The 14,626-nt window shown below is 34.3% G+C and overlaps 3 protein-coding genes across 3 annotated transcripts in view; all 3 read left to right on the forward strand.

Moving 5' to 3' along the window:
* Positions 1–1,091: 1,091 nt before the first annotated feature.
* Positions 1,092–6,562, forward strand: LOC107674590 (C-type lectin domain family 17, member A-like). Its single transcript, XM_016468602.1, has 5 exons — positions 1,092–1,158; positions 1,235–1,297; positions 5,682–5,818; positions 6,164–6,288; positions 6,418–6,562. Exons 1-5 carry the CDS (start codon positions 1,092–1,094, stop codon positions 6,560–6,562), a joined length of 537 nt encoding a protein of 178 aa, XP_016324088.1.
* A 2,383-nt stretch (positions 6,563–8,945) lies between these two features.
* LOC107674591 (hepatic lectin-like) lies at positions 8,946–10,639 on the forward strand. Its single transcript, XM_016468603.1, has 7 exons — positions 8,946–9,012; positions 9,114–9,218; positions 9,615–9,677; positions 9,780–9,863; positions 10,003–10,139; positions 10,230–10,348; positions 10,486–10,639. The coding sequence occupies exons 1-7, from the start codon at positions 8,946–8,948 to the stop codon at positions 10,637–10,639; spliced, it is 729 nt and encodes a 242-aa protein (XP_016324089.1).
* A 1,385-nt stretch (positions 10,640–12,024) lies between these two features.
* The window catches only part of LOC107674593 (C-type lectin domain family 4 member E-like), a 3,061-nt gene continuing 459 nt past the window's right edge, over positions 12,025–14,626 (forward strand). The window contains exons 1-5 of the mRNA XM_016468604.1: positions 12,025–12,094; positions 12,341–12,445; positions 12,535–12,597; positions 12,688–12,753; positions 13,034–13,170. Coding sequence (XP_016324090.1) covers positions 12,025–12,094; positions 12,341–12,445; positions 12,535–12,597; positions 12,688–12,753; positions 13,034–13,170 — 441 coding nt within the window. The remainder of the gene's footprint in view (positions 12,095–12,340; positions 12,446–12,534; positions 12,598–12,687; positions 12,754–13,033; positions 13,171–14,626) is intronic.

Genomic DNA, 14,626 nt, shown 5'->3' on the forward strand with positions numbered 1-14,626 from the left:
TATATATATTGTATATTGTATGTGTGTATATACTGTATATATCATGTGGATTTTATCATCTATGTGAATAACAACAGTTTACCATTAACATCTGAAAGTGCAATACCTGAATGACAACCAGAGCTGTGCAGAGATGTTTGTTATTTGCAGCTATAGATCTGCCATTAACACCATATAGTCAATACCATCAGATATGTCAGTAGCATATCCATTCAAATGTTTTATTAATCACATTCTTATGTCTGTTGTGTGTGACAGTTTTAGATCAGATAGACAGACATAGAGTCATTGATAAACTTTTATCAATGTTATCATTGATAAAGTGTTAAGAATAAAGCTACATATGAAAACTCATCCCAAATAGATTTGTATACCCCAAACATCTAATAACCTGACAGGAAATGACAAAAGGAAAGTGTGGCACTGAACCCCTCATACTAAGTTCAATCAGAGCAGTTCTCTATTTGAAAATCAGCAGTAGCCACAAAATGCCTGAAAATATTTATATAAATACTCTCCTGCGACATAATCCAGGATCAGCAGCGAAAGATCAAAGTAAGTGAATTTTTTTCCTCCCTAATTTGATATTTTATGTAATTAGAGTAAACTGACTGAATGTGCATAGAAAATCAGATACGTGTTTCAGAAACATTGCTACATGAGACTAACATAGTATTCTTTCTGTTTGTAATTTACTTTAGTGTTCTGAACTTTAAATTAGTTTTATATGCTATCTGTTTTTCTTTCTCTTCATATGTAACACTTAACAACATTATTCACATTTTGAAACTGAGTTAATAAAACTTTTCCACTTCAGAGGTCTTCTTTTTTAACAATATATTGCAATTGCGTGTACTGATGATTACCTCAGCGGACACATGACATGACCCTGTGGAACCCCATATTTAAAAAATGACTGTTGACAGTTTTAGGTCAACCACAATAACCTGCGATCTGCCTGACAGAAAATGCTTTAAAGGTGTATGACCTTAAACTATGTTGATTTGTTTTGAAGGCTATTCGTTTCTGTAATAATAGTTAGTGTATTTACAGATAAGAAGTGTGTCAGCAATAAGAGGGATGGTGTCTATATGGTGGTCCTTCTCTCTGTTCTCCTCTTCCTGTCTCTGCTGGCTAATGCAGTGTTGGCTTACCTGTGTGAGTGTCCTAACATAAATTGTATTTGTATATGTTGTGTTACTGTGTATTGGTTTCTCTATTTTATGCTTCACAGATTACACCAGTAACACAAATCAGTTGATAGGATGTGAGCCAGTGAAAAACAACTCAAATCTAGGTTTGTAAACCACATTTTCTTATTTTATTATAAATCAATATTTCATTTCTAATTAATTTCATATAAATTAATTGATTATATAATTGGTTGACTCTTTAAACATTTCTTCTAAATACTATAACACAACCGCATAAGTCAACCAGCCATCACTTCCCTGTTATTATAAGGGTATGTCACTACCTATCAACATATTTGGCATGTACACAATTTTCTCTATGTTCCAGTTAATATACAGTACAGTATATAATTTGTATATGAGCCGTTCTACAGAATTGGTCAGAGTTGGAGAGTCTTTGGTAACCCCAACTTGGTAAATGTTGCAATTACCATTAACTAAGATTAATACTGTAGAAGCATTGTTCATGCTTAGTTCATGTTACCTAAAGTAGTTAACTAATGTTAACTAATTAACCATATTGTAAAGTTTTACCGAGTCTTTTTCCAGAAATGTACTATGTATGCAAAATGTAGGTTACACTTTATTTTAATGTGTGCTTGTTACAGTGCAATTATACATATAAGTACTGAGTAATATTAATTAACTACATGTACTTACTATATGGTTAGGATTTGGGTTTGGCTTAGGGTTTCTTGCATGCAATTATGCATAATTAATTGTTATTATAATAGTAAGTCATGTAACGTGTAACAAGGACACCTTAAAATAAAGTGTTACCAACATGTATAATATCCAAGGTACATATTTCTAGTAATTGTGCAGTTAATTCTCATATTGTATTTTCGGAAAGTTTTGGAATATTTTTCCTCTCCACAAATTTGTCACTACGAAATACACAATACTATATAATTTAATAAGAAGGGTTATATTGTCATATTAATATTTTGTTTACATCTTCCTTGTAAATATATTTTTTGCTATTTTATTAAAAAGTTTTCACAGGTAAATCAATAAAAATTACAATTTTAACAATATTTCAAATGTAATGTATAAGATTATTTTGTATTTTGAATCCAATCTTTCTTTGTAAGAGGCATAAAGTTAATCATACTGATTTCAAAGTTAAAGGTGATCAGTTATTCAAAAACCACTTTTATAAGGTGTTTGAACACAGTTGTGTGGCCGCAGTGTGTGAAAACAACCAGCCTATAATGGTAAAAATCCACAAAATCATAATTTTTATAATCCCAATAAATCATAAGCAGTCTCTCGAGCGGTTCCAGATTTCACCCTACGTTGACGTCTTCGTAGGGAAAAAGTCCTGCCCATTTGTGATGATCTCTGCCCTATTAGCATAGACACCGCCCTGAGTGAGAAGTAGCTGCTGTAACTGCTGGAGAGATACAATATCAGCGCCAAAGATGCTTTGCTAGTGTTGTGTTTCGGGATGCACCAACGAACATAGGAGTCTCCATAGACTCTTTCCTTCTGAGCCGCTGAGGACACAGTGAGTGGTTACATTTCATTTTCAAAGGAAATGTCCCGGAAAAAACCGCTAAAGTCCTATATGTTTGTGCCAATCATTTTACTCTGGACTGCCTCACAAATCAGGGTCAGTTTAGCGCTGGAGTTGTGCAAAAGTTGCTTCTGAAAGAGGGATCAGTTAGCAATTAGCACAAGCTCATATGACAACTGATTCCACAATCCTGGAGCAGTGACTGCAAAGGCTCTGTCTCCTTTTAATTTAAGTCGTGACCCAGGGACATGTAGCTTTATTAGCAGACCTGGGCATTGAATGCAAATAAATAAGATCAGAAATATAAGATGGAGCTTGTCCATTAAGAGCTTTGAAAACAAGTAAAATCTTAAACTAATCAGTACATGGTTACTAGCACAGTTGTACACACATACAAACTAAGTGTTATGAAATAACACCCATGATTCACCTATATCCTCCTGACTACCATGAAAAAACAGTTTTGTGAATTTAGTATTTTGTCATGTCATTACATTGTTTAGAGCATAAGAACATTTTTGAAAAATAAAATTTTGAAAAATGATATTTTATTCATATGTTATGCCATGTCCTCTGTAGAGGACATCGGGACTTTAAAAAGTCCTGTTTTAAAAAAATAAAAAGACATGAATAGACATGAAAAGGCAAAAAGAGTGGGATTTTTGTTTTAACCAGAAATCAATTTTCATTTTTTTATACCAAACTTTATATAAAGATGATTCTCAACTATGTTATGAAAGATATTTATAAAAACCATTTTTCTTTATGCAAAATGTGTGTAAAATGGCCATAAACAAGTTTTTCCATTATATACAGAAAACAATAAGTAAAATCTTAAACTAATCAGTACATGGTTACTAGCACAGTTCTGAACAGTTGTACACACATACAAACTAAGTGTTATGAAATAACACCCATGATTCACCTATATCCTCCTGACTACCATGAAAAAAACAGTTTTGTGAATTTAGTATTTTGTCATGTCATTACATTGTTTAGAGCATAAGAACATTTTTGAAAAATAAAATTTTGAAAAATGATATTTTATTCATATGTTATGCCATGTCCTCTGTAGAGGACATCGGGACTTTAAAAAGTCCAAACAAGTTTTTCCATTATATACAATGTATCTATAAACTGTATCTAATTTGCATATTAATGTGTTTTGGGGGCAACATAGAATGAACAAATAAGTGCAATAATAGGAGTAATAATGAGCAAGATTTTCATAATATCTCACATTTAATAGGAATATTGATACATAATTTTTTCTCTATTCATTTGTTGTGTCTCCCAAAATGTGTAATAAACATGCTTTAAGTCCTGGTGTCCTTTACAGTGGACATGTATGAAACTGATGTCCTGTTTCATAACAGAAGGTCATATTTTGATTTGAAACCCCATAATATTTTCCTGAGATGTTGATTTATGACAAACAATTTGTCAATTAGTCAGATTTAAATGAATAATATTAAAATATTTGTAATTACAAAATATTATCATATTTCCATTAGGGTGTTACATTTGATCATTAAATGAATGTCAGCCATTTTTAAAGACCAAAGAGAGGGAGTGGTCATGGTCAAACATCCAATCATTTGGTATCTCTGAAAAGCCCTGAATGTGCTGTACAGGAGATCCAGACTTAAAACTGTGACATGTAACGTCTCAGAGAAATCGCTAAACACATAATGTCCTCTACAGTGGACAAAACTCCATAGCTGGTAGTCAGGAGGATATGATTCACTGAAGAAGGCTTGCTGCCCGAAACGTCTGATTGTTGTTTGCTCTGTTGCAAAATTTAAATAAATTGAAAGTGATTAAGAAGATTAAACGAGTGCGGATCCCTTACTAGAATACGATGTTGCTGATTGATCTACGCACCCAAGACTAAAGTTGAGCGCAGTGAATTGTATTTTTTTCTGGATTAGATATATTTTTTTAAAAAATCATTAATTAGCAGTTGAACAGGTGTAGCTAATAAAGTAGCTGGTGAGTGTACATTGAATATGCATACATACTGTACATACATTATTTGTGTACATACATATGAGTGCTATGACAAATTCCTGTGGCCTCCACAACCGCTTCGCTCCACTCTGCGAGACGGAATGCGACGCTGTGATCGTTGGAGACTCCATCGTCCGGCACGTCCGTGCTATGTTAGCTGAAGGTAAAGTGCACACTCACTGTTTCCCTGGTGCTCGTGTTCTCGATGTTTCTGCGCAGATACCCGCGATCCTGACGCACCCAAGACTAAAGTTGAGCGCAGTGAATTTTATTTTTTCATGAAATAACACCCAGAAAATTGTGCTTAATTGCAGAAAAAAGATGTTTGGTAGTGACGTTTCTTAAAGTTACACACAGATTTTTAGACTTTTGAACACATTTACCTCAAAATGATGGGACCAATCTACTCACCATGTAGCCATGAGAGAGAGGGACACAGGAATAATTCCTGGTCATCAATTTAGGGGTGTAGTTAAAATCAGTCTCAGCCAATGGACTAAAACATACACTGTTTCGGTAGAGACATGAAAAAACAACAATGGAAAAAAATGCAAAAATTATTTCAATATCATTTTCATAAGTTGAAATTTAGGGTTATGGTTAGGGACAGCCACCTCCCAATTGAAAGTACCCAATAAATTATCATTGTATATATATTAAGCTTACTGATATTTTAAATATTATTATGGGTTAGATAATAGAAGGATCTTAATAAACATCTAAGATTTGAAAATTTAAAAGCTTTCTTTAAATGTGTTTTTTGCATGTGGGACAGCAGTTTGCTCCAATTCTGTAGAATGGCCCATATATATATATATATATATATATATATATATATATATATAGGATGTACATTTGTTTTTTTAACTGAGAAATTATTCATTCTGCCATTTAATGAGAATTCATAGACATATAATTACAGTAACCCTCAATTAACACAGAATAATCTTTCACTTCAGGTTTGCCAGAGAAGTGGGTCCAGGACAAGGGGAGATTCTATGTTTTCTCCAATGATACAAAGGACTGGAACAGCAGCAGACAATGCTGTCAGGATCTGGGTGGAGACCCGGTCATCATCAACAGCAGTGAGGAGCAGGTGCATATAGAGAAATATAATATTATTATATTATATGATTAAATTAGTTGTGGTTTTGTTAAAGCTATATTGCTTTTAGTTTTAGTTCGTTTTTTTTGCTTTTTTCGCAAAGGTACTGTGGCTAGAATTTACACGCTGAAGGGAGAACCTTACTCACAAGGCACCAAAATATCACAGAAACCTATGGGTTGGGTTTGTTTTAAATGCAAGGTTGCAAAGGTCTAAAAACTATGCAAACACTTTATCAGCCACATTGCAAGACTCAGTTGCCCATTATACCAAACCTTGAGTTGCATTGTACATGCTAAATGATTAAAGTCATATTTCTGCCCTGGGCCTTTTCAGGAATTTCTTGCTCAGCAAATAGTCACTTTTAATGCATTGGTGCTACACTGGATCGGTCTGACTGACCGCCAGACTGAGGGAGTATGGCTTTGGGTGAACAACACTCCCCTAAACAACAACGTCTCGTAAGTACCATTTTATTTCAACATCTGATGTGCTTAGCATTGCCTCTTTGTTAGTTGGCACAAGTTATCTAAGGACCGTATGGATTTTTGATATGGGTTACTGCCCTGACATTTGTTTTGTCCTGTCAGATGGTGGATCTTCCCTCCTGACAATGATGATATGCATGATCCCATGGGTGAAGACTGTGCTGTAATAAATGGATATCTAAAAGGAGAAAAATGGGGAGATATTTCTTGCTTGAAAATGCAAAGAAGCATCTGTGAGGTTCCGTGATCTTGATCAGTACTACAGTACCTACAATCTTAAAAATAAAGGTTTCAAAAAGGGGATTTTCAAAGTGATGTCATAGATAAACTACTGCTGGTCCTCCAAAGAACCTTTCAGTAAATCTTTTTTAAAAGAGCCATTTTTAGTGTGAAGAATATTATAATATAATAATCTAAACAACCTTTTTCCACTGTAAATAACCTTTTGTGGAATGGAAAGTTTTGGATGACAAAGGTTCTTTTGCTACTTCATGACTTTCAATATCACTATTATATATAATAATATATTATATCATATATACAATACAGTGTAGAATCTGTGTAGCTCTTTATAAAGACTAGATTTACATTCTTTATTTTGTAATTATTGTTAGCAGCATTGGCCACTTGTGCATATACAACATGAGGGAACAAATAAAAAGACATGAATCAATGGATTCAATGGAATCAATCAATGAATACACTGGATACAGCATTAAGTGAAGGTGTGCTTATATGGTTATGCCGAATGTGTCATATTATTTATACATTCTAAAGCCTCCATCCACCTTATTTTGCATTGCGGAAGTAAGCTTCTGATTCATCAGCTGCTATTATAAATAACTAGAAGAATAGCTAAGTGCAGTAAACAGTATATGCTACAAACCAGTGTGTTAATAATTATGACAATAAATTAAAATAATATCAACATCAAATAGCAATATCAAACATCATAACGAGCGGATGAAAGCTTTATAGACCGCGCTCACTCTACCCTTAAAATCAAGGTGGATAATATTCACATGATGTAGAGGCCCGTCCCCAGCTATGACTCTCAGAGTGGTTGAGACAGTTGAGGAGGTGGATGGTGGGTGCTTGCCAGGGTGGGCAAATGTTCATGATTGGGTGGCCCAGGCCCCCTGTGAATCTTGGTCTTATGATTGATACTTACCTGATTTTATAATTTATGTCTTCACCCTCAGACCATCCAAGTTGTAAATGAGTTTGTTTCTTCATCAGAACAGATTTGGAGAAATTTACATTACGTCATTTACTCATCAATGAATACACTGCAGTGAATGGGTGCCGTCAGAATGAGAGTCCAAACAGCTGATAAAAGCATCACAATAATCCACATGTAATCCGCACAACTCCAGTCCATCGGTTATGTCTTGTGAAGTGAAAAACTGCATGTTTGCGATTTTAAAAAATCATGATTAATACTTTTTTAACTTCAAACTGTTGCTAATAAAAGCTGATCAGCTGTTGGATTGTCATTTTGACGGCACCCATCCACTGCAGAGGATCCATTAGTGAGCAAGTGATGTGATGCTAAATTTCTCTACATCTTGGGTGGTGTGAGGGTGAGCAAATTCTACTATTCCTTTAAGAAGTAGTAGGACTTTTACTACTAATACATGTCCATGTGACACATCTTTTTGCTGGGAAATCTTTGCTGATTTTGAGAAAGTAACAGCAAGAAGAAGCACACTGTTATTAATACTTAAAAATGAATATTTACTGAACTAAAACATGCTGATTTTATATTCAATACATTATTTGTAAGAAAACAGAGTTATTTGAGGAAGACCTATGTTTATTGTAATAATCATTGATTGATTGATTGATCAATCGATCAGTGGTTTTTATTCCAACTCACACTAACAGGTACCAACAGAGTAAAATAAGAGTGCAAACACATTTAGCTACATTCTGTTTGTTTCCTCATTAAATTAAGAATGACATGATCCAGTCTGACATTTTTTTCTTTCAATGACCGAGCAGTCAGAACTAGCACAAGGCAGTAGTTGTCTATAAAAAAAATATTCTTCATCCCAACATCTGGCTCAATTTACCCTCTGGTTCAACTCAACCTACAATAACCTTTTTGAAAAAAAAAAAAAAAGTCCCTCATACGTACTATAACCCTGAACTAAATAACCGTACTGTGGTATAAGGTGACAAGTAACCTACATATTGTTGAATGTAGATTGTGTTTTAATGGAATGTTTGTCTAAAGGTCTGTGGTTGCTGCTGCCTTATCACCTTCACTTCTATCTGTGTGAAATGTGAACAGCAAGAAGCTCCCCTCCAGTTCAGTAAGAGAGGGGCGATAAAGAAAGCCTTGCTTCTTTCCAATAGACTGCATCAGTATTAAATTAGAGTAATATCAGAGTTAAATTAGAGCAAAATTTCATCAATTAGGTAAAACCATACACAGCAAGTGTTCAAGAAGTAATGTAAAGAAGTAAATAAAAATGTATCATTCACTGTTTGAGATGATGCCCCTAACAACTAATAACAAACTGACAGGAAATGATGGCAGGAAATATCACTGCTAAAGTAGTTAAACCCCTTCAGTGAGAATACTTCACCAGATCCTCTCTTCATTTCTCACATATTTGCAAAAGATGCCTGAAGCTATTTATTCCAACACCATTCCAAGATCCATCTCAAGATCAGCACATAAAGTTGAAAGTAAGTGCTATTTCACAGCTTTTTTATTTTATTTATTTTTTTGGTGAATTGTTTCAACATTTTCATTTCAGTTTTTAAATGTTATTTATTTTTTCTTTTAGATAGAAATTGTTTCATTGATCAGAGAGAAGCTATCTGTATGGTGCTTTTTCTCTCTGTTCTCCTCTTCCTGTCTCTGCTGGCTAATGCGGTGTTGGCTCACCTGTGTGAGTATCCTCATGTTTTACATGTACACTTTATGTGGCAGTGTGTATAACACATAATAATAACAATTATTATTATTGAAGCAAACTGTTTTTTTTTTTTTCTCACATGCCACTTGATTTAATTTGAGGGTCAGTCAGAATTTGTGTAAAATTGTTATATAATATTTTCCACAACATTCACACTAGAATCTTGAAATGGTTTGTGTTTATTCCGCTGTTTGTTCAGATCATCCTGGATTTTTTTTAAATATTATTTTCTGTTAATTTGGTGTCTAAATTGGGGGGAATGTCTCTAATTTGGTCTCAACTTTTCATCTCTCATATATTTTTATACAATGTATACAACAAATACAAAATGTAAGTTCAAAACAGAAGTCTTTTTAATTTGTATTACAGATTATAGCAATGGCCTAGACTGGCTAATAAGTTGTGAACCAGTAAAGAGCTGTTCAGATCAAGGTAGACAAACTCCTCATCTTCTCCATTTACGTGACAATACAGATAGTAATACTCAATGTTCATTTAGAAGTTCATTTATAATTGTGTTTATTTCTATGCTAGATGTTGACCACAATGCTCAAATTGAACCGTTCCTTCACAAGGATATGGAAAACAGGTCCCAAGCACATCACTGTCCCCAAAAAAGCAAGTCAATTTATTTTTCATGTCAGTATAAAGAAGAGCATATATTAGAAACATTATAAACGAAGTCTCACTGCTCATGTGCCATACAACAGTTTTATACAGCACAGTTACATTAAACATTAAGAAATGTTCATGTAAGATTTCCCAGAGAAGTGGGTCCAGGACAAGGGCAGATTCTATGTTTTCTCCACTGATGTGATGAACTGGAACAGCGGCAGACAACGCTGTCAGGATCTGGGTGGAGACCTGGTCATCATCAACAGCAGTGAGGAGCAGGTTTAGATATATAATATGATTATTAGAAAAATCTCATATGTGCATTTGATATAATAAATGAAGCATATTAAATCAATCTTTATTTCGTAGAAATTTCTAGCAAATCTAATACACGCTATTGGCGCACAAACATTATATTGGATTGGTCTGACTGATAGACACACGGAAGGTGTATGGCTGTGGGTGGACGACACCAAGAATCATCTTAAGCAAGTATTCATTTAAATGTCTGTTGATACATGCATCAGAAAATTCTGTTTGGAAGCCATTTAGATAAGAGCCTGTCTAAACATCTCATCAATTATTCATTCACTTGTTTTTAATTTATAAATGTTTTATTTGTCAGTTTCTGGGCACTGCCTCCTGATGATCACAAATCAGCTGACAATCCTCTGGGTGAAGATTGTGTTGTATTGAATGGACGAATGTTTGAGGCAAAGTGGGGAGATGTTTTTTGCTTGAGGGAGGAGAGAAGCATTTGTGAAATTCCATGTTGTTAATGAATATTTTCTTGATAAAATGTCATGTACACATCCATAGAAATGCGCTTTCTGCAAGCCCCCATACAGTAATGTACAATAAAGATTATTAGGGATAGTTCACCCAAAAATGAAGATTCTGTCATTAATTACTTACTCTCACCTTCGTTCATCTTCGGAACACAAATTAAGATATTTCTGATGAAATCCGAGAGCTTGATAGCCTGTGACATCAGTTCAACCGTAATTTGATCTGTAAATGTATTTCAACATTTGTTATTTCTGATATCTGAAAATGTATTTCTGATATCAATATAATTTCTGATATCTAAAATGGCCTTCTTACTACAATCACATTCACGATATCAGAAATTAACATTGTCACTAGTGACAATCAAATTATTGATATCAAAAATTAAAATGTTATTATCAACTCAATTGTTTATATCAAGAATAGCCATTTGCACTAGTAACAATGCAATTACTGATATCAAAAATCAAGGTTTTTACTAGTAAGAATTGTATTTCTGATATGTAAAATTAGAATAGAATACACTGTAAAAAATGATCGTGAATTGACCGTAAATTCCCCTACTATATACGGTGAAAAACTGTATTGGACATTACAGATATCAAGAATTATAGTTTTTACTAGTTGAAATTTAATTGTTGATATCAAGAATTTGTATTACTGCAAGTGATGATGTCACTGTTGATATCAAGAATTCACATTTTTACTTGTAGAAATTCAATTCCTGATATCAAGAAGTAGCATTTTAACTAGTGAAAATTGAATTGTTGATATCAAGAATTCATATCCTGCTAATGAATTAAAGTCAAAACGACTTGCCATAAATACACATCAGAAAAAAAAAAAAAAAAACTGTAAACACCAAAAAAAAGGGTTCAGTCTGTTAGAAAAATCTTTAAACCAAGAAAAAAAGAAAATACAATTACAGATATCAAGAATTATAGTTTTTACTAGTTGAAATTTAATTGTTGATATCAAGAATTTGTATTACTGCAAGTGATGATGTCACTGTTGATATCAAGAATTCACATTTTTACTTGTAGAAATTCAATTCCTGATATCAAGAAGTAGCATTTTAACTACTGAAAATTGAATTGTTGATATCAAGAATTCATATCCTGCTAATGAATTAAAGTCAAAACGACTTGCCATAAATACACATCAGAAAAAAAAAAAAAAAACTGTCAACAGTACAACATGTCTGGAAAATCGGCCAGCATCATAACTAATAATGCTGACAGGAAATGCCATTCGGTTTGCATGAGCGTGTCTGTTTAGTGTGTCTTCACCCACAGTGTGACACCTGTTTAGTGTGACACCCACAGATCAGAGCACTTCACCACCTTTCTGCAGCACACTTCTCTATTTGACAATAATGGGCAAACATGACATGTCTGATCATATTTATGACAACACCAACTGGATGAAAAAGGATTCATTTGGAAGTAAGTGCTTGATTCTTGTTCTCCTTGATAATAATTAATTATATTACATATATAGCCATATATAGGCTAATGTTTTATCAGCTTTTTTTTTCTTTAAATACTGACCGTTTCAAACCCACACAAAAAAAGTTGGAGAACTGTGTAGGAGGTTTGTTGGTGCAAAGGACACGTGATGCTTTATTCTAATAAATTAAAGTAATTTAGAGCTTGCTTAAGTATTAGTTTTAAACTTACTTTATTTTGTAGTTAGGAAATCTGCCAAAGAGAAGCAACGTAGACCTATCCGTGCCAAGGTTCTTGCTGCTCTCCTCATCCTGTCTCTGCTGGTTAATGGAGTGCTGGCATACTTGTGTGAGTATCCTCGGATTTCACAGGAACCGCCAACCAACTACATACAGTGGTATATTTACACTTCCTTTTACATTTTATGTCTTTTGCAGATGTCACTAAATACAAAAATGTGCTGATGCATTGCGAGCCAGGAACAAATTGCTCAAATGCAGGTAAATCATTCACGTCTATCTGCTCAAATTTTATATGATAATTAACTGACAGTATCTTTGTTTTTCTCAATTCCTCACACCCCTATTCAGACCATGATCAAGGTAGTCCGGGCTGCATATATGATGAGGACTGGAGGTCAATAAACTACTGCCCAGGTCAAACTATGTTTGGTTTTTCAGTAAAATATCAGTCTTGAGTGCTTGAGTCTGTGCTTTTGCTCATGTTCTTTCTGAGCCTTGCCGTATGTCTGTTCTTGTGTTTTTAACAGTGAGTCATACCAAAATATGATCAAAAAACATTTATGTATGTAAAGGTGCAGTTGAGCAGGGTTTTTTTTTTCCAACCTTTAGATGTGTTTCTAGCTAAACCACAAGCCTGAAACGCAGACACACAAATGCGTTTCCTCTTTATAAACATAGAAAACTGTCTCTGTAGATTTGCCAGAGCAGTGGTATAAGGGCAACGGCAGATTTTACGTTTTCTCCAGTCACAACAAGACCTGGAGCTCCAGCAGAAAGTATTGTCAGGATCTGGGTGGAGATCTGGTCATTATCAACAACACAGAGGAGAAGGTGTGTAACTTTGTGTTCTGCATGGTTTTAAAAGAGGAAGAAATGTACGAGAAGTGGGTCCAGGTGTGAAAACCCACAGTGTGTGTTCACAAATACAGTGTTGAGACAAGGGTAAAATAGTTACATGACATATTGTTCTTATAATAGATATTTTCGTTAATAAAACCATGCGCAAATCATTTTTGTAAGAAAGATTTCAAATTATAAATAGCATTATAAATAAAACCAATGTTTTTAAAAGAGGAGCAAACATGAGAGAAGTGGGTCCAGATGTGAAAACCCACAGTGTGCGTTCACAAATACAACACTTAAGCAAGTGTAATAATCACATCACATTTTGTTCTTATAATAGATATTTTCGATAAGCTATACATAAAGACTTTAATAATAAAGATTTCACTGATCATTATGAATTAAAACATGTTTTTAAAAGAGGAACAAATGTGAGAGAAGTGGGTCCAGGTGTGAAAACCCACAGTGTGTTTTCATAAATAAAACACAGAGGCAAGTGTAAAATAGTCACATTACATATTGTTCTTATAATAAGCTTTTTTATCAACCCAGTTTCATAAAAATACGTACCTCTGTGTACATTTCTGCAACACCGTTTTTATGTACCTTACTGCACGTTTCGCCGCAGTTTCAAAGAGAAATGTCCACTGAGTGGCGCTAAAACACGGGTTCAATACGTCCACCCTGGCACGTTTTTATTACGTTGATATAGGTACGTATTGCTGCGTTTTTATTGCGTTTCTTCAGGTACGTATTGCAGTGGTTCAGAAATCAAATATCCGGGGACTGTCGCTAAAAGTTGGAGATATGCCCTACACCAAGCCCAACCCTAAACCTACCCGATAGTGTTAACAAATGCAAAACTGATATAAAAACACATTTTTTGATGCAACCGTGCCATTTTAACTTCCTTATGTGCAGATTTGAACTGTTTTGTCGAACCGTAGTTACACGGGATTCGAAATGGAGCTCCTCACCTCTCAAATTCATCTCCGTACTCCGTGTGCTACCGAACAAACCTACCGTCTATGAAAACCCATAGATATGAAGCTGGATATGTGCAGTGCTAAAAATCTCCCAGCATATTAAAAATGTTTGAACCGTAGTTACACGGGATTCGAACTGGAGCTCCTCACCTCTCAAGTTCATTTCCGTACTCCGTGTGCTACCGAACAAACCTACCGTCTATGAAAACCCATAGATATGAAGCTGGATATGTGCAGTGCTAAAAATCTCCCAGCATATTAAAAATGTTTTGAAGTCACAACATAATACTCTTCAAGTAATTGTGCGAAAATTACGCTTTATTAATCAAAACTCTGTAAATCATACTTTGTGTGAAAATAATTTAAAAGGTGTCGGAGTTTTACTGCCTCTAGTGTTCATTTATTTTGGAAACTGCAGTGATATGTACTTATTGGTACGTATTTCGCGTCTTGCAAAA

This window comes from Sinocyclocheilus anshuiensis, unplaced genomic scaffold, assembly GCF_001515605.1.
Source record: "Sinocyclocheilus anshuiensis isolate Anshui unplaced genomic scaffold, SAMN03320099.WGS_v1.1 scaffold152, whole genome shotgun sequence".
NCBI classification, from domain to species: Eukaryota; Metazoa; Chordata; class Actinopteri; order Cypriniformes; family Cyprinidae; genus Sinocyclocheilus; species Sinocyclocheilus anshuiensis.

Bases quoted from the DNA above. Each gene is read 5' to 3' on its own strand.
- LOC107674590 (XM_016468602.1), top strand. From the start codon at position 1,092: ATGGTGGTCCTTCTCTCTGTTCTCCTCTTCCTGTCTCTGCTGGCTAAT. The intron at 1,159-1,234 runs GTGAGTGTCCTA...TATGCTTCACAG, and splicing joins TGCAGTGTTGGCTTACCTGT to ATTACACCAGTAACACAAAT. The intron at 6,289-6,417 runs GTAAGTACCATT...TTGTCCTGTCAG, and splicing joins CCCCTAAACAACAACGTCTC to ATGGTGGATCTTCCCTCCTG.
- LOC107674591 (XM_016468603.1), top strand. From the start codon at position 8,946: ATGCCTGAAGCTATTTATTCCAACACCATTCCAAGATCCATCTCAAGA. The intron at 9,864-10,002 runs GCAAGTCAATTT...TGTTCATGTAAG, and splicing joins ACATCACTGTCCCCAAAAAA to ATTTCCCAGAGAAGTGGGTC. The intron at 10,140-10,229 runs GTTTAGATATAT...TTTATTTCGTAG, and splicing joins TCAACAGCAGTGAGGAGCAG to AAATTTCTAGCAAATCTAAT.